General features: G+C 35.8%; 1 protein-coding gene and 1 long non-coding RNA gene across 2 annotated transcripts; both read left to right on the top strand.

The window, feature by feature from the left end:
- Positions 1 to 5377: 5377 nt before the first annotated feature.
- Positions 5378 to 6655, top strand: LOC125580134. Its single transcript, XR_007317873.1, has 3 exons — positions 5378 to 5542; positions 5643 to 5683; positions 5822 to 6655. It is a non-coding gene; the product is annotated as an uncharacterized LOC125580134 (long non-coding RNA).
- A 5725-nt stretch (positions 6656 to 12380) lies between these two features.
- LOC106375787 (31 kDa ribonucleoprotein, chloroplastic) lies at positions 12381 to 14136 on the top strand. The gene is made up of 4 exons (XM_013815779.3): positions 12381 to 12962; positions 13278 to 13379; positions 13563 to 13844; positions 13939 to 14136. Exons 1-4 carry the CDS (start codon positions 12477 to 12479, stop codon positions 13996 to 13998), a joined length of 930 nt encoding a protein of 309 aa, XP_013671233.2. The 5' UTR covers positions 12381 to 12476; the 3' UTR covers positions 13999 to 14136.
- The last annotated feature ends 6019 nt before the right edge of the window (positions 14137 to 20155 follow it).

Below are 20155 nucleotides of genomic sequence, written 5' to 3'. Positions count from 1 at the left end.
ATCATAAGTCGTACTCGAACGTCTCCTCTTCTGAGTTGTGAATGCATATCCTCGAGTACAAAATCTCGGATATGACTTCACAACAAAGTTTGGTCCAACGACCATCTCACGTATCCAATCGTCAAATGTTTCACCTCTGGCCAAACCAGCAGACACCTATTAATAGCACATATATATATATATATATATCAATAAATGTGAATTAGTATAAATATGTGATAAAATATATTTTAATTTGTTTAAAGCACTCACATAAGTAAACATCCATCCAGTAAATTCTCTCTGCTTCATTTCTTCTAGTTCGTCCTCTGTGGCGTATCTATACTCGAACCGCTTTTCTGCCATGAAAATCCTGTATATGATGACAATAATGTAATTAATTAAGATTTAAATTTCAACTTGTTAAAATAAAAATTTGTAAGCTCATTTATTTACCTCTCATATTGAAGAACGTCTTCGCAGTTGGTGAGCAAATATGTTTGCAAATGACTGCGCTCCTGCTCAGTAAGTCGACGGTCCTTTGGTTTTCCGCTAAGTCGTCCAACGTCTGTGAAAATGTCTGGAACCGTAACATGATATGTTGCCCGTTCGCCTCTATCATCATGCCGAGCAGGTCTTCTGTTTTTGGTCTGAACTTCTGCTGGAAAGTAGTACTCGGCAAAGTTTGAAGTTTCTTCATTGATCATCTGTGCGACTATAGAACCTTCCACCCTACTTAAATTTTTCACCATCTTCTTCAAATGGAACATATACCGCTCATACAGATACATCCATCTATACTGCACAGGACCACCAAGTTCCAATTCTCTTGCCAGGTGAATAACAAGATGCTCCATAACATCAAAAAATGAGGGAGGAAATATCTTCTCAAGGTTGCACTGAATCACGGCTATGTTAGTCTTCAAATTTTCAATACCTTCAAGAGTCACTGATCTCGTGCATAAATCGCGGAAGAAACCACTTATCCCTGCAATTGCTTCATGAACATTTCGTGGTAATATTTCCTTGAAGGCGAACGGAAGGAGGCGCTGCATCATTACATGGCAATCGTGGCTTTTCAAGCCAGTAAACTTTCCTTCCTTTCTGTCGATACAGTTACGCAAATTTGATGCGTAACCGTCTGGAAATTCCACATCGTTTGAAATCCAATCAAAGAACGCATCTTTTCCCGCTGCATCAAGTCGGTATATGGGAAAAGGAGCCCTACCATTCTCATCAACATGAAGTTCTGAACGAGCACATATATCGACTAAATCCAGTCTTGACTTCAAATTATCCTTTGTTTTACCTTGAACATTAAGGATCGTGTTCATGAGATTGTCAAAAAAGTTCTTCTCAATATGCATGACATCTAAATTATGCCTTAGCAGATGATCCTCCCAGTATGGCAGATCCCAGAAAATACTTTTTTTGTGCCAGTTATGTAGTTCTCCAACAGCATCTACCGGAAAACGCTCATGTCCACCGACTTCTGGCGTCCTTTCTGCACCAAAATCTCTTAGTTGTATCTTCAAATCTTTCCCACAAATTTCCGGAGGTGGACTGTCAAACACCCTCTTGTTCTTCGTAAACAAATTCCTACTCCTACGATATGGATGATCAGGTGGTAGGAATCTCCTGTGACAGTCAAACCAACACGTTTTCCTTCCGTGCTTTAGTTGGAAAGCATCAGTGTTATCTTGACAATATGGACATGATAGCCTTCCATGCGTTGTCCATCCAGACAACATACCATATGCTGGAAAATCACTTATTGTCCACATTAGTACTGCCCGCATTTGAAAGTTTTCTTTACACGAAACATCGTATGTTTCAGCACCTTGAGCCCATAGTTGTTGCAACTCATATATTAGTGGCTGAAGAAACACATCAAGTGATCTCTTAGGATGCTCTGGTCCGGGAACGAGAATCGAGAGAAACAAAAACTCTCGTCGCAAGCACAAGTTTGGGGGGAGGTTGTATGGTGTAAGAATGACGGGCCATAGAGAATACTGTCTTCCACTCTTGCCAAACGGACTGAAACCATCAGTACATAATCCAAGGTAGACATTTCTTCTCTCATACGCAAAGTCGGGATACTTTGATTGGAAATGCTTCCACGCTTTTGCATCTGAAGGATGTCTGATCTCACCATCTGTTGAGTGCTCCGCATGCCATCTCATTGGTTGCGCTGTGCGTTCAGACAGATACAACCTCTGCAACCTTTCCGTCAAAGGTAAATACCACATCCTTTTATATGGCACTGGAACTCTTCCAATTGTATCTTTATAACGAGGCTTTCCACAAAATTTGCATGTAACCCGCTGTTCATCCACCCTCCAATAAATCATGCAGTTGTCGCTGCATACATCTATTACCTGATACGATAAACCAAGACCAGCTACGAGTTTCTGAACCTCGTAGTATGAACCAGGAGCTACATTATCCTCGGGTAGAATACCTTTTACAAAATCAGCAATCGCATCCACACAGTCTTCAGCCAAATTATAATCTGTTTTAATGCCCATCAATCTTGTAGCAGATGATAAAGCTGAATGACCATCTCTGCAACCTTCGTACAATGGTTGCTTTCCAGCATCCAACATATCATAAAATCTCCTAGCTTCTGCATTGGGTAAATCTTCCCCTCTAAAATGATCATTTACCATCTGCTCAGTACCTACACCATAATCTACATCCGTTCTAATTGGTTCTTCTAATCTAACCGCTGGCTGAGGTTCACTAGTACTACCATGTTCATAATCAGTTTCCCCATGATGATACCAAATTTTGTAACTTCGTGTAAACCCACTCAAATATAGATGAGTCCAAACATCCCACTCTTTAATAACCTTTCTATTTTTACAATTAGAGCAAGGACATCTTAACATACCTGTTTTTGCTTCCGGTTGTCGGTGAACTAACCCCATGAATTCAGTTATACCTCGTTGGTATTCTTCCGTAAGCAATCTCGTGTTCGGATCCAAATGAGGTCGATCGATCCAAGAACGAAAATAATTTGAAGAAGACATATTTTTTATGAATCAAATTCGTGTGTAAATAGAGTAAGAGGGAGGATGAAGATATGAAGTGAATGAAGAGGAAGAGGAGTGCTTGTATTTATAGTTTAAATCCTGCCGACATACCGAGGAAATTCCGATGGAATTCCGACGGACAAAACTAGTTCGTCGGAATTTCCTCGGAATTTTGTAAAATCCCCCAACGGCTCTCCAACGGCTATAATATTTCCTCGGAATTCATCGGTTTTTTCCGAGGAACAGAGTTTTCCTCAGAATTTCCTCGGAATATTCCGACGGACTGTAGTTTCCTCGGAATTCCGTCGGTATATTCCGAGGAAATTCCGAGGAAACCCAATTTTGTGTTTCCTCGGAATTTCCTCGGAAATTCCTCGGTATATTCCGAGGATTTCATTTTCCGTCGGAATGTCCGTCAGAATATCGCTGTTTTCTTGTAGTGAATGGTCCAAACAAATGTCCAAGATCAATAGAACCCAATAAAATTTATAATTATTTTTTAATTATTAGTTTAGATCTTATTTCTAAAATTTTGAAATTATGTTTACTTTCCAAAATTATAAAAGTATTTTTTCTTGTCAAAACTGTAAAACTATATTTTCCTTTCAAAATCGAGAAATTTCATTTTTCCGTCGAAACCGAGAAATTGTGTTTTCCAGCCAAAACCAGAAATTGTGTTTTCCCGCCATAACCGAAAATTGTGTTTTCCCGCCAAAACGGAGAAATTAAGCTTTCCCACCGAAACCGAGAAATTGTGTTTTCCCGCCAAAACCGAGAAATTGCATTTTCCCGCCAAAATCGAGAAATTGTGTTTTCACGCCAAAACCGAAAAATTGTGTTTTCCCGCCAAAATTGAGAAATTGCGTTTTCCCGCCAAAACCGAGAAATTGCGTTTTCCCGCCAAAACCGAGAAATTGTATTTTCCCGCCAAAACCAAGAAATTGTATTTTCCCGCCAAAACCGAGAAATTGCGTTTTCCCGCCAAAACCGAGAAATTGTGTTTTCCCGCCAAAACCGAGAAATTGAGTTTTCCCGCTAAAACCGAGAAATGGCGTTTTCACGCCAAAACCGAGAAATGGCGTTTTCACGCCAAAACCGAAAAATTGCGTTTTCCCGCCAAAACCGAGAAATTGCATTTTTCCGCCAAATTAATGAAATACATTTTTCCGTCAAAATTGTGAATCGTGAATTTTTTATTTTAACGATAAAACTATTGTTTTGGGTTAAATTGTAAACTTATGTTTTCTTTTGTTAAACTCACAAAAACATGTTTTAGGAAGCCCATGGAAACCCATTGTCCATTTGGTCTTCGCCCAATTGGACCATGTACCTAGGCATGGGCGTTCGGTGGACCGTTCGGTTTCGGTCCGGGTGATTCGGTTTTTCGGACTTTCGGTGTTATGTTCAGAAGTACCATTCGGGTTTTACTAATTATCGGATCGGATTCGGTTCGGTTCCTTCCGGGTTCGGTTCGGATCGAATGTAATCAAAGTTTAAAATCGTCCAAAATATATTTTTTAAACCTCAAAAATTGACAATTTGTTTTCAAAATATATAAATTGTTTACAAATCTAATTAAAAATTAGTTAAACTATCTAAATTAACTAAAAAGTATTCAAATAATAATTAAAACAAACTAAAAAAAATATTTTGAATATTCTAAAATATCTAAATCTTCTTAAAATATATAAAAACATTAACATATTTAACTAATTTCGGATATCTTCGGATCATAGTTCGGATTTCGGTTCGGTTCGGGTTATAACCAAACAACAAAGTACTAAGCTCATAAGTCTCGTTCGGATATTTTTGTATAACAGTTCAGATTCGGTTTCGGTTTTTTCGGTTCGGGTTTAGGTAGGTACTTCGGGTTGAGGTAAAAACGCTCAGGCCTACATGTACCAATTGGTCTTTTGTCCAGTTGGACCATTTATTAATTGGGCACGTCCATAGCCCGCCCAAAATGAATTGGACTGGGCTAGCCCATGGTCAGCCCGCCCAGTTGACACCTCTAATTTTGGTCATTTTGATCTTTAGGGTCTATATCTGTGACGTAAACTTTTTAGTTATTTTTTTTAATTTTTTAATTTTTTAATTTTTTTAATTTTCTTTTTATATCTTCATATATATAAAAGGGTTTGAATCCGTCCTGGGTGTGCCACATCAGATTCCACCTAGGAAAGTCGAAGTCCATGGTTGCGACACCTGTCCCGACCATTTAAAACGCTGCACTTCGTTTAATCGAAAATTTGTTGGGCTTCGTTTTTGTTATGCGATTGTTCAATGTTAATGGGCTTTAGTTTGGAAAGTTTGTTTTGTCCAGAAGCCCGTGAGCACCAACCCTAATCTGATTGCGCACATACATTTGTGTTCTTTTCTCTTTTGCCTTCGACGGTGACGCCTGAGATTCTTCACGGCTTAAACGGATTGCGTTATGGTTTTTATTGTGTTTAATCCCATTAATTCATAAGCCCACCACGACGGATCTTCAATGCTTGGTTTGCATCGGCAAGGCGGTGTACTTTCAGGTATAAATATATCGATATTTCTCCCCTTGAAATCATCTTCGTTTCATATCTCTTTCAGTATATTAATCGGATATGGTGTCACTTTTCTGAATTGCCATAGTCCTATCTCTGCAACCTTTTTATGCTTCTTGGATTGGAACCGTAAGTGCCGCCACCACTCTTTTTTTTATTGCGTTCCTGAGTTTCATCAATCTCCTCTATGTAAGCATACAATATTTTTCACAACATAGGTCTTTTAATATCCCTGATTTGCTTAGACTAACTCATATGTTTTGATAGATGCCGTAGTTGTGGCTCCTTAGAAGTTCCTTGCAAAAGAACTCTCCAGTTGGCAAATGGGTTGAGTGCATCATCACGCCGTGAGCTGAATACACTAAGCAATGCACAGAAGATGAGCCACCATCCGGTACAATGATAGGTGAATCTGACAATTGGTGACGTAAAGGAGTCATGTATGCTCTCAGTTTGGTAAAAAACCCTCACTTTAATTTTTTTTTCCAGGACTCATGCTCTCCAGCTAACTCAAATCACCATGTAGCAAACAATCGTTTAGTTAGCTACTGCTGCGAAGATCTGAGATAAACAAATTAAACATTTATGCGAGGGTTAATCCTCTGTAATGAGATCTTCTAACAAATCTAGGTACTTAATTAGGTTTCTTCGTACAGACAAATGGAAACTACACAAGAGTACTTCGATTCAGAGTTAACATCTATGCATAACTAAATACAGGTGGGAGTTAGGGAGAGTTTGGCAGATTCAATTTTTTTGAAGGTGTTATTATTTTTTTTAAGAATATGTGTTATTGTTTATTTGAATATATTTGAGTGTGTCAGTTTTTAATTATGGAATATTATGTGGCAGCGATGTCAAAAACAACTTTCTGAGAACAAAGGAAGCACGGCAAATGCATAATCAAGTTTAGTGCTTGCCTTTTTGAATGTCATTGATTGTCATGATCAAGAGACAATTTCTCAGTGGTATATCTCTGTTCCATAGAAATTTATTTACTTTTTAATTCTAGACAGAATAAGCATACGAGCTTTTTTTTTCAGCCTACAGGCTGTTTTATTTTTTCAGCCTACGGGCTGTTTGTTTTGTTTTTAATTTTTGTGCCAGGTTTTTAATTTCTGAATATCTTTTATGATTATCCATATTATGTTAAACTTTTAATGTTTCCAGTAACTTTATTTAATATACATGAATCTTAACTTGGTTATCAAACAAAATTTGGTCATACAAACTCAAACTTGGATTGTAAAATTAAACCTTCAACTGTAGTCATATAATAATTCCTTGCGATGTAAGTTAATGTTCTAACATAGAATACCACAACACAAACGTCCACACCAACGAGCATGAGCCCATGCATCAAAGTTATAATATATAAACATTAAACCCACCAAGAAATTAACGAATTTTAAAACATAACTAAATTTTGACTCGCGCTTTAAAAGCGCGAGTTTATTTTTTTTTTCAATTGACAAATATTTAGTGAATGTCATATTTTCATATATTTGTGTTTTATTTTATAAAAAACTTAAACTTTTTATCTTTATTTATCGTATTTCATTTTAAATGCTATTTATGTTTACAAAATTAAACTTTATTTCTTTAATGAATTAAGTTGGTATAACTCTGATAAATTAATTTTATTATGTGGTTAATATATATATTTTTAAAAATTATATAGTTTTAATAAAGATTTATACTTTTCAGTGAAAAAATCAATTTTTTTTATGAAAGCTTAAATTATATTAAGAAAAATAATAATAATAATTAAGAATAGTTGAAAAAAAATTATATGAACTTGGACTCAATGACCCAAAGGAAAAAAATGTGTGAATTGGATCTGATTTCTTAATCGGTCCAAATGGTCCAAGAGAGATCTGATGTGGGCTGGATCCGAAAAAAATGACCCAATATAAATGTGTTATTAATATTACTTGATTGTCCTTAATGAAACATGCAATGTTAGTAAAAAAAATGACAGACTAAGGTAAAAAAAACAATAGGATACTGCTTTAATAGTATAGATATACAACAATTCACCCCTATATTTAAATATAAGCATCAAACAAACAAAGATTTTATTGCCTCCAAAAAAAAAAACAAAGAAAGATTAAGAAAATACAAAGACACAAAAAACAAAATAAAACAACAATTATATAACACATAATGACTCAATAAATGAATGTAACTTGATCCAAAATTATAGCATATGATTAACATGATACCTATATTATATTCTAATTTATATTTTTAACATCATACCTATATTATATTCTAATTTATATTTTTGTTCTGTAATAAAATTATCTTAAAATTTAAAAATAAAATAATAGATTATTCAGTAAAACCAACGAAAAGAAATATACAGAAGGCAATATAATATTTTAAACAGTCACTAATTATACGCTGAAACTGAATAATAATCTATACTATATTAAAAGGTATATATGAGCTCCATTGAGCCTGTCCACGTCAGACAATAAAATCAGCCAATAGGAAAACAGTTCTCCGCCACGTCAGATGCTCACTTCTGTCATTTGGGCTTCCCGTTTCACCGGCCCGTTAATGTTCGACGAAGACAGGTCCGAAGGACTCAACAGCTTCCGAGAAATCAACCGGTACTACTACAAACCAGACTCCAGCCGATGTAGACGCGATACTGATCTAGTGCGGAAGACTAAGCCAGAGCAACTCCGCCGCGGCGGCGAAAACCAAGAGGTATTCTGTATCCAAGAGGAGCTTCGACTTCGACAAGAACGGCGACACAGACAAAGCCGATGCGGAAGACGGAGGAGAGGAAGAAGAAGCCGAGCGGCGGATTCATCAGCAGCAGCGCGGCGGCGGAGAGTCCCGTCGGACTCTGAGCAATGTCGGGAGCAGAAGAGACGGCTCCTAGCAGGGAGAGGGAGGACTCGAAGAGCTACCGATCGGGGAGTAGGGAGAGAGGAAGCGGTAGCAGACGAGGAAGCAGATCTCCAGAGAGAAGATCGGAGACGACGAACCCTAATAACGGCATTGGCAGTTCTGTAAATTCGAGTAACAACAACAATATACCTGCCAAGTTCGTTTCGGTTCCTGCAACGGATAAAGAGAAGAGAAGCAGCAACAGCAACGCAGATGCGTCTATTAAAAGGGTTGTTGTCAAGAGAAACGTGGCGTCTCCAAGGTCTCAGTCGCCTGCAAGAGCGGCGTCTCCTAGAGCTCAGTCTCCGGCCAGAGTTATCAACCACTCCTAAAGGTTAAAGCTTTAATTCTTTTCCAGAAATTTTGATCCTGATGGTAAATTGATTTCTCTTATATCAACCGTCTTAACTGGTTCGAGATTCCATTTTTACAGAAATCTGCAAAAGTGTCGCCTACACGTGTTCGAACCTGAAGGTGTGGTCCATAAAAGAGATTTAGATAAGTTTTGCAAAGCTCTCATCTTTTTTAATTGAGCAGTGAATCTGGCATTGTTGTAATCTTCTTACTCTGATTCTATTGAAAACCATTTCTTATACAGATGTTCTTCGCACCAACACGAGAGAATTGGTATGACAGCTACACGAGTTTATGTATTCTTATCTCTTGAAAGTTTACTTCAACAAGCATATTTGATCTTAATGATACAATAGATAAATGGTGTAGCAAATAAAAGTCTTATAGCAGTTGGCGAGACAAATCTTATCTTGAAAAAGACTATTCACCATGTTTCTACAATGCTGAAGAGGGTTAAGCCGAGAAAAAAACTATAATCTCTTGATTCCCACGTTAATGTATGTTTAATAATCTCCAGATCTCTGTCAAGCATATATTTGTGCTCAATATCTTGAATGTGTTTTAACTTACTAACAAAATATGTAAACTGGCTTACTTTGTGATAATTAATTTTTTAGGGACAGATGAACTGGTCAATGGAACATAGCCAGCTTGAGCCTAAGACTGAGCTTTGATAGAGGAACGAAAGGTACTGATACACAATTCTTCTCATTTTGACGCAATTGTTTGATTTGTCAAGGGTGTTTGAGCATTTGAGATCTTGAACATAGATTTATCCTTCATGAATAACTTTTACCTCCCACTTATTTATTTGCTTGCCACCGACTGATTCTATTGTTATGTGAACGTGTAGTTTCCTACACTTCTGCACCATTTGGAGATTATATTGCTTCTCCACTACTACTAAATATACATGGTTACAAAAAGCTTTTCCTGCAAACTAGAGTAATGTACTCAATTTTGATTCATCTCAATGGTCAATGTATCTCTGAAGGTGGTTCAAAGAAGTCTGCTGAAAATGGGTTTATGACAGGAGGTGGCTGTAATAGCTCGAGCAGCAGAGTAGGAAGACAAACCTGGTAATTTATTTTTCTTTGAAATCGCATGTGTATGCACATTAATCTTTTCTTAATGTACACATTATTGAGTATTGAATAAATTTGGAGGGGATAATGTCACCAGAACTTGATGTCAAATTCGATTATCATTATTTGCCTGATTCAAGGTCCAAGTTGTGGAGTAGAAGTTGTAATGCGGCTCTGGAGAAAAATCAGTGTTGGGTAGATAAGGTATTGAATTAGTTTTGGGTAAGCGGAAATGGTTGTTCAACTGTATACTAATATTTGTATGTTTGACTGTTGAACATGAAAGAAATGTCTTAAACACCTGAAAAGAAGTAAGTCACAAGATTCATACACCACAGAAGAAGTAAGACACAAGAGTTGGAAGTGGTGACGACAATGTAAGAATGAAACTAAAAGAATATTTGTAATGGGAAGAATTAAAAAGTTTCTACGGTTTGTGTGTTCCTGAGGATTCGGTTTGGTGTGTTTTGTTTTCATTGCCAAAATGGTGCGCTTACTAAAATAAAAATATAGAAATGGAACGATAATTTCAAATTAAAATTAGTTATTCAAAGCTTAGCTGAAGTAGCAGTACGTTATGTATATAAAAAATAAATTTCTAATGGGTTCTTAAAAGATAGTTGTATACAATACGATTTACATTACATATACGACTGAATATAATTCCAAGTGCTGATTATATTCACTAAGTTCAATGTTAAAAAACTTCATAAAGCCACTTAGAAATATACATATTCAAAACCAATTTTTAAGGATTACTATTAACAAGGTGAAGCAGAGCTTGCTATTAGACGTACCTACACTTGAGAACATACTCATCTGCGCACACCCTAACAAGGTGAAGCAGAGCTTGCTATTAGACGTACCTACACCCAAATGCCACGGTGAAGAAGGCTCCTCGGGCCAACACGCTTGAAAGCATCAAACTCAAGTAAAAAAAAATCACTATATAAAACTAAAATAGATCATCAACAATCACCAGAAAAAAAATGTAACACACATAACAATAAAACAGACATGGCAGTACTATAGAATAAAATACACTAAGTCATCGTACCAACTTTGCATAAAGAAAAACACATGAAGGCCAAATCAATAAGAAAAATAATTAACAACAGTATAAAAATATTAGTAATTCTTACTTTAGATGATGTCAAAAAAAAAATTTCTTACTTTAGATTTTCTTCAATGTCAAATTGAAATACAAATCAAATACAAAAAAATAGAAATCACTACATTTTACATAATTTTTAAATTTTGTGTTCTTCTAACAAAAAAAAACAATGTTAGTGGTCTTTTTTTTGTTACTTATGTTAATGATCTTTTCAACTTATAATAAAATATACAATTTGATCTTAGAATAAAAACCTATTATTATTATTTTTCAATATAAATTAAATTTCCAAATGTTTTATAAAATTATATTATATTTTAATATAATATAGTTTCAGTGTAAATCCACCTGCCCGTAGGGTTTCTGATCATAAAATAGTGAATATTTTCTACCAAAATTTTGCAGATAGAAATTATAAAACTACAGATTAAAATAATACAGTATTATGTAAGTTATTTATACCAAAAATAAAATGAGGGTTCTGTTAAAAAAACTAGAAATTTATATTTTTTAATTTTCTTTTGTTAATTATTAGTATTACTTATGAAACTCTTACTTGCATTAACTACAATGATTTTTCAATCGTTATTTTTTTCTATTTAATTTAGAATTCTATTTCTTCTGTTTTTAATTATAAGTTTAACAATTCAATATATTATATATAAAAACAATATGATTGGAAATTTTGTTTAAAAGACTAGCCGCGCGTAGCGCGGCCAAAAAATCTAGTATTTGTTAAAAGAACATTATAATCCCTTTAGATGGCATAGTTCACTTAATAAATGTTTTAATACAATATATGACAATTTTAAAAATATTTTTACTGTGAAGAATTTATTTATTTTTCTTATTAACTAAAACCAATAGATTTAAAAGAAAATATATACGATAAACTAAAGAATTTAGTGGATTCAAAGCAAATAACAACAATTAATAATTCATAATCTACACATTCAATCTCAAATATAATTCCCAGTAATTTAATGTATTTACTGATTATAATAATGATAGGAAATCATTAAAAAAAAAATGAGCCTACTATTTTAGTATCTTTTCTTTATTAAGCAAACAAGGTTTTTTAGCAACAAAACAACAAAATATAATGTCAGTTAATATTATTGTCAACTATTTAAAATTTTGATGTAGACAAAGCTGATCGCTTAATATAATCACACTCACAACCAACCGAACATAAAAACTTACCCAAAAATAATATATTTGACGCCAACAACACATCCCGCGCGTAGCGCGGAACCGTTCTAGTCTATAATATAAATGTCATTTTAGCTATTAAATAAAACATTTTGGTTTTTTTTTTTTTTTTTTTTTGGTTTTAGGAGAACTGCCCTTATATTTATTTAAATAGTTAATTGGATTTGGTATCGAAATTTCTGGCCTCTTGCACTCTCGGCCCTTCCTTATCCCTATCTATCGCACCGTTCTAAAACCCTCCCCTTCCTCTCCAATGGCTTCTTCAATACTGACCTCAACCTTAAAGCCTCTAGCCATGGCGGATTCCTCCTCTTCCACTCGTCTCTCCCATCCTTCACTCTCCACTATCCACTCTTCCAAAACTCGCTGCTTCTCTAGTTTTTCTCTCCTCAGCGGACGCACTAACCTCCCCTTGTCTTTCTCCCACCTTTCCCTCTCTCTCAACTCCAAAACCCACCTCAAAAAATCCACCTTTGTCTCCTCCGTCGCCCAGACTTCTGATTGGGCTCAGCAAGACGGGGAGGAAAGCGGAGACGTGAGCGCTTCGGTCGCCGTTGAGGAGAGCGAGCCTGAAGCGACGTTTTCTGAAGAGGAAGGAGATGCGAGCGAAGGTGGAGGAGGCGATTTCCCGGAGCCACCGGAGGAAGCGAAGCTCTTCGTTGGAAACTTGGCGTACGACGTTGATAGCCAAGCCTTGGCTATGCTCTTCGAGCAAGCTGGTACTGTTGAAATCGCCGAGGTGAATAAAAGTTGTGATTTTGCTCGATTCCTTCCTCTGTTGATGCGTTTTGTGTTCATTATGCATTGCTATTTGCATCAAATGTGAGTTCAAAATGGATGAGAGAAGGTGAAGCTCTTGGCTTTTGAGTGTTTGGAGCGTATCTGGTTCGAGAGAGTTGTCCTAGTGATGAGAATTATGTGGATTGAGTTTGTATCTGTTGACATTCCATGCTTTTGGTTTTGATTCATATATGTGTGTAGTTGGTGTTATTCTAAGCTCTCACTTGTATTCTACTTCCAAGAGATAACGTTTGATTGATTCTTCTTGTTCTAGGTTATCTACAATAGGGAGACCGATCAGAGTCGTGGATTTGGATTTGTGACTATGAGTACCGTCGAAGAAGCTGAGACTGCTGTTGAGAAGTTTAACCGTTATGTAAGTTTCTATGTCAACAAACATTTTCTCAAGTAGTAGCATGTCTTGTGCTGGCTCATAATTGTCCTTATTTGCTCTTAATCCAACCAAAGTTTTCATCTTTCTGCTTGAAGGAGTTGGTGTGTTTATGAGAACATTACTGAGCAGCATCTGTGTTGGTTGGTCTTTTTCATGTTTTGTCAGGATCTGAATGGACGGGCTTTGACTGTTAACAAGGCAGCTCCAAGAGGCTCACGTCCAGAACGTCAGCCTCGGGTGTACGAGCCTGCATTCAGAGTCTACGTGGGAAACCTACCGTGGGATGTGGACAACGGTCGTCTAGAGCAAGTTTTCAGTGAGCATGGCAAAGTTGTGGAAGCTCGTGTGGTTTATGACCGCGAGACAGGCCGTTCACGTGGATTCGGGTTTGTCACAATGTCTAACGAGACTGAACTCAACGACGCTATCGCTGCTCTTGATGGACAGGTACCTTCCTCATATGGTTATGCTAATGCAGGTTACATGATTTTTTTTGTGGTGATCTTCTCATTCGATCTTTCTTTGTGTCTTGTATTTGCAGAACATGGAGGGTAGAGCTATCAGAGTGAATGTAGCGGAGGAGCGCCCAAGGCGATTTTAAGACTCAGATCTCTTTGTACCCTTGCTTACTCTCTTTATATCTTTTGCGTTTTGTTTAGACGAGATTCTTACACTCTTTGGAGATTTTTTTGTTTGTTTGAATTCTGAATGCGAAGCTTCTTCTAAAGTAATTTATATATGTGATCGATGGTTAAGCAATATGGTGATCAAAAGTGAAGAGGTGCAATGTTCTTATCCAATATGTTATGAGCCTAAATTTTATCTCCTAATTGGAGGGGCCTTATCACATATGCATGTCTATTTCATGCCTCATGGTAGTATTTTAAAACTTATCTGAGAAGGTTAACTGGATAAGCTAACCGTAGAGCTCAGATTATCTATAAAATTGAGCCGAATCCTAATTAGAGCATCTCCAATGTACACCTTTATGTTTTCCTCTAAAATAGAGATCTCTATTATAGAGGTGAAAATGTTCCAATGTATATCTCAATTATAGAGATCTCTATCATAGTGGCATACATTGGAGCATTTTCACCTCTATAATAGAGTTTCTCTATTTTAGGGGAAAATATAAAGATAGAAATAAGGGTGGGTTGAAGATGGTCTCAGAGAATGTGAGATATCTAAACTAAGGACATTAAGACGACGTGAGATATAGCTAAACTAAGTTAGTTTATCAAGACATTCTGAGACCAGAGCTCATCATTCTCTTCCTCGTACGCTTCTCCTTTGTCAACGTGTTAAGTGACTGTTGGATTTTTTACTTTAGAATAAAATTCCTAAACAAGATAATGAGGGACAAAGATGGGAACAATCGTGAACATCATAACTCCTCTGTGTTCGCACGCTGCTGATATTGGTCAGATGTACGGGCTAAATTATGGTATGAAATTGCAAAAGCAAACAAACAGCTAGAATCATGTACACAGCGGGAGAGATGCCAAACAAAGTGGTAGAATGGGAACCATGTACATAGCTGGAGCTGACTATGTGAAGTCAGGCATATATGTAGAATCTTGTCTTAGCCAATACCAAAATATAAGCTAATTATGGGATTACCATACTTCAGATAGTTAGCTTCAGCTTTGTACATGGTTGCCCTCTTGCCCCTCTGTTTGAAACTCTCACGACATTCTTGAAGATTGTTTCAACCTCACTAACCAAAAAACCTACAAATCCTACTCATTTTCTTCTCTCTGTTTTTTTTCTGTGTTTATTTGTATGGTTTGAGGGTAGTGATAATTCTGTTTCTTATAGCCAAAGAGGAAGAAATGCATCTCACAAAAGGACAATATGTTCAAATTTAGGAGAATCTGCTTTATGTTGTGCAACTTCAATGTTAGCATAGCTGAGGTAACAAAAAAAACACAAATAATGCATGGAGTCATTTATATCGATGTTCAGTGGTATGGCCACTTACTCATAAGTCAAATCAAAATAACAGCTTTAGTCACAACTCAATTATTTAAGGTCCAGAGCGTATCTATTGCAGGTCTTAGGTATCTTACCGTAACGGGTGTGATTGGTAGTTGTTGTAGGTGCTTTCCACAGTCCTATTTATTTCTAAAGTACCAAATTCAGAGCAATCAAGCTTTAAATTTTTTTTTGAAACCACAGCTCTTGAAATAACCTACAGCTGTATAAGTGCTCTGCAGAGCCAAATATCCAAAACAATTTTTTAGTGCTTTCCATAAAATTCTACAGCAATAAAATCTAAAGGTACAACAGATTTTTTTCTACAGCAAAAATTTTAAAGCTACAGCCCTTACCAATCTGACCCATAAGGTATTGTACTGTTTCTTATTTAAAAAACGTCTCTTAGCCTTTTTAATTAAAAATTAAGAGACCATATCTTATATTACGTTAAGAGACTCAACTTAACAGACGTACATGTTAATAAACATTCTTTTAACAGTTACATGATGAGTCTAGTTTATATGTGAGCAAGTGTTTGGTGTCTTTAATGAGGGCCCATAAACAAAGATAATCAGTGTTGGAAATAGCTCCAGTCACAAACTCAACGGTGTGAATGAGCTGGTTCACCAAGATTTAGGCTGAATTCATACTCTTGCTGTCCATGAGATAAGTCGGATGCTGCAGATTATTGTAGGTCAGCTCAATTATTATTTGTCCTGTGTGTTTTGATACTTATTCAAAGCTAAAACAAAGAAACGTTTTTGAAAGAGAGAATAAACTGAAATAGTTGTATATGCATGCAACAGTAGATGTAATAACAGAAACAAACAATTTGTGAAAGGTATATGATCGCTTGTGGGTTGTGTGATGCTTTTAGTACGAAACCTCTTGATTTTCATTCCTATGTCAATTTTTTCTTTAGAAAATGCATCAGATTTAACGTTTACATGAATTACAGACAACTGCGACACTCTCTCTAAGTCAGATGTAAAATAACATAGAATAAACTAAAATGATAATAGATTTTAAATAGTACTCTAGTATTCCATATACCGTTCAGTATTCCTCCTAGTTAGGACCACAAGAACAATTCTTGGCATAAGTAACTAGTGAAGGAAACAGTTCTTGGCATTAAGTACGTAGTGAAGGAAACAATAGAGCAAAGGAATTAATAAATGGTCGCTAGTGTGTCTTCACCAGTAAGTGGTCGCTCATAGTTATAATCCTTTATCACTTCATATTACCTCACTGCCTTGTTTTCTGAACAATCTTTCTACAAGCTAACATAAAGAACAAAGGATTATTTATCCCATTCATACCATTAGTCATGTCGAAGTCGGATTTGTTCCTATGATGCTTGGAGGAGAAGAAATGCATTTAATCCTCTGACTCATATCACCCGTGGGGTTAGATATTGTTCGATATCACATTGCGGTATCGGATGGTTAAGGCAATCAAAGATGACGGTGCTATGTTCTTGTCCAATATGCGATGAGCCTAAAAGTTGTTTCATAACTGGAGGCTTTAAAAACCCAGCTCTTATTAAAATTTTATCATTTAAAAAGTTCTAAATATAATAGACCACACATGCATGGCTACGTTGCGGTGTATTTTTTTTTTGCTAAAACTGTTAATATCATATAAATGAAAAGAGGAAGTTACAACTAACATTCCTAAAGAGGATGCTTCCAAGGCAAAAAGAAATAAAAACAAGGAAGCATTAAGATTGTTTCAGATCAATAGGTAACTACAGACTTAAGCAAGCCAACAGATGAGTAGGTTTTTGAACTTCCGTCTCTTCCTCCTCGCGAAAAGTATGTTGCGCACTTCTCGGTCGATGACTCTGAAAGTAGTTCTCGCTGGGACTAAAGTAGTCGATGAATCACATTATTCCTCTGGCGCCAAATGTTGTATAGAACGGACTGGACGACCACCTTGCGGAGAAGCGAAGGCGCTGGAACAGTTGATCTCCTTGTCCAAGACAGAAGCTCAGCCCACGTAGTGCACGGCGGTTGGTACTGGTCCAACTTGGAGAAGACAGCTCTCCATATCTCTGCAGCAAAACCACAATGAACATGGTCTCTTGTTTCAATCCCTATCAGACATACATCACAAGATAAAGAAGTGTTTAATCCCCATGATGCTATTCTTGTTTTTATAGGGAGTCTTTCCAGTTGAGCTGTCCACATATGGAAAGCATGTTTAGGAACACCTCCTTTAAACCAAATTATGTCCGCCCAGTCCTTCTTACTTTCTCTCGGTCACTAACCCTAGAGCTAACCCTAGAGCTCATATATACTATTATTAAAATGAGCCGAGTCTTAATTAGAGAATGTGAGATATCTAAACTAAGCTAGGACACACTACAAGAAATATGAGTATTGGTATCAGTTCGCAATAGCACGAATTCACCAACTGCTACCAAAAGTCCCAAAATCAGATCACAATTCTTTCGTAGCACTAAATTCGCGCTAAGATAAAATTTCATTAAGTGGGAAAGCAAAAATCACTATTATAGCTGAAAAATTATTTTGGAACCAACACTTAACCAATTTTTTGGGTTTTCCTTTACTTCTTATGAACCAAAAAAAGAACAATTCTCTTTTCATTATCTCTTCGATTAAAAAAAAAATAAAAAATCTTATCTCTCGTCGTCGTCTCTGTCCTTCTCGAGTCTCATCTATGTGTTTCCCCTTTGCTCGATCTCGAGCTCCGACCACCACTCTGTGGTCTCCACTCACCCGCAATCGAACACGGTGGCGCCTGAGTCCGTGACCAAACCACACCACGATAACATCTCCGTCTTGTTTCGTTCTCGTCGTCACCGGAATCATGCCTCACACCGTCAGAATCAAAGTGGAGAAGAGCAACAATGGCGTTTCGGCAAAAGGCTTGACTTTTAAAAACTTTCGAAAATCGATTCATGGTTCTTGTTGTCTCTGTGCGTTTTCAATCATTATAGGAACACTTCACAATCGATTCTGGGTTAAGTCTCTGTGTTTTTATTTCTTCTTTTACTTTGTCTCTTTGGGTAAATCTATGTTCTTTGTAACTAACTCTTATGTTGCGGAATGAGAGTCTATAATCATGGCGTTTATTAGTGTTCTTATGAGTGTCTCTGATTCTGATGTTGTAGGTGTCTTTCAAGATTAGGGTATGATCCAAAGCGGATCTGAGAGAAACAGAGGATGAGCTCGTTAAAGTGTTGGCAGGTTTATGCTTCACTTTCATTCTCTTGTGTGAAGTTTTTACTTTCAGTCATGTGTTCATAATGATGCTAAGGTTACAAAGAACTTGTTATTTTGGTTTTTGAAGTTTGCCAGTATCAGTAGAGAAAACAAGCGTTACGGAGTCCCCCTACTGCTCCTCCTCGTATTCCTGCTGGCGCTTGCAGTGGAGCTGCTGTTGCCGTAGAAACTAGAAGGAGTAGTAGAGATAAAGAGTGGAGTAGCGATTTGTGTTACTGTTGCTGCCTGGTTTGGAACGGCTAGGCTCATAGACAACATTGAGATCAAGAGATGGACCAACTTATGAGCTATCTCATCAACTTATAAGCTGTCAGGTCATTGGTTTTATAAACATTTTTGGTCATGGTTCCTGCAACCAGATTACAACGTAAAGGTAGTTATTGTATGATCTTGGTACTAAATGGGTGTGATGCGGTTGGCTCGTCCACTTTATGATGTTGGAGATCCTTTTCTTATCTAGCATTGTCTCTCATGATGAAGTGCAGTAAGAAGACAGAGAGGCTTGCTGTGATTCAAAGGCTTTAACAGATTAGAGAAAAGTTCATGTTTGATTTTCTTGTTGACACGGTGAAAAAACAAGAGAATTTATATGGTTCATAATGATAATTAGAGTTTGTAATTATTATGTCTGAGTGTAAAATTAAAGTCTGAGTGTATTTTAATTTATATTTTAATTAGATAAAAAAGTTTTGTATTTTAATTTATATGTTTGATTAAATCAAAGGATAAAAATGATAATTATACTTTTAGATTAAGTTTAAGACTTGAAATTAAATAATGAAAAAAAGTTATAAAATTTTTAGTTATTGTTGGGTATATGATTAATTTGGGGTTTAAACCCTAACCCCTAAACATAAATTTTAAAATTTTAATATTTTCATAATATCATTTTAAAAATATAATCTCAAATTTAAATTATAAACCTCAAACACTAAATCTTAAATCTACACCCTAAATCTAATACCCTACACTCCAAACATAAACCTTTCATCTAATATTTTCAAACTTATAATATAAATCTTAAACTTAAACTCAAATTAGATCATTTTAAAAACCAAACTCCAATTATATTCAAAAACTCAAACCATATACTTGATCCTAAATCTTAACCATGTACCTAATAGAACTTATATCCAATATATAAAAAAATTGAATAGTTAAAATCCTATTTTTTTAAAGATTAATTTCATATTCTAAATATATACTTTAAACAATCATCCCCCAAACTCTAAATATATACTTTAATTTGGGGTTTAAACCCTTACCCTAAACATAAACACTAAAATTTCAATATTTTCATAATATAATTTCGATCTTAAATTTAAATTTAAAGTTTAATAATTTAAAAATAGAATCTCAAATTTAAATTATAACCCTCAAACATTAAATCTTAAATCTATACCCTAAATATAATACCCTAAACCCCAAACTTAAATCTTACATACAAAGTCATAAATCTATTTTTTTAATTTATAATATAAATTTTAAACTTAGACTCCAAATATATTCTAAAACTCAAACCATATACTTAAT

Source organism: Brassica napus, chromosome C1 (assembly GCF_020379485.1).
Source record: "Brassica napus cultivar Da-Ae chromosome C1, Da-Ae, whole genome shotgun sequence".
Lineage (NCBI taxonomy): Eukaryota > Viridiplantae > Streptophyta > Magnoliopsida > Brassicales > Brassicaceae > Brassica > Brassica napus.
The sequence above is the reverse complement of the archived record's forward strand: the minus strand, read 5'-3'. Positions and strand labels throughout refer to the sequence as shown.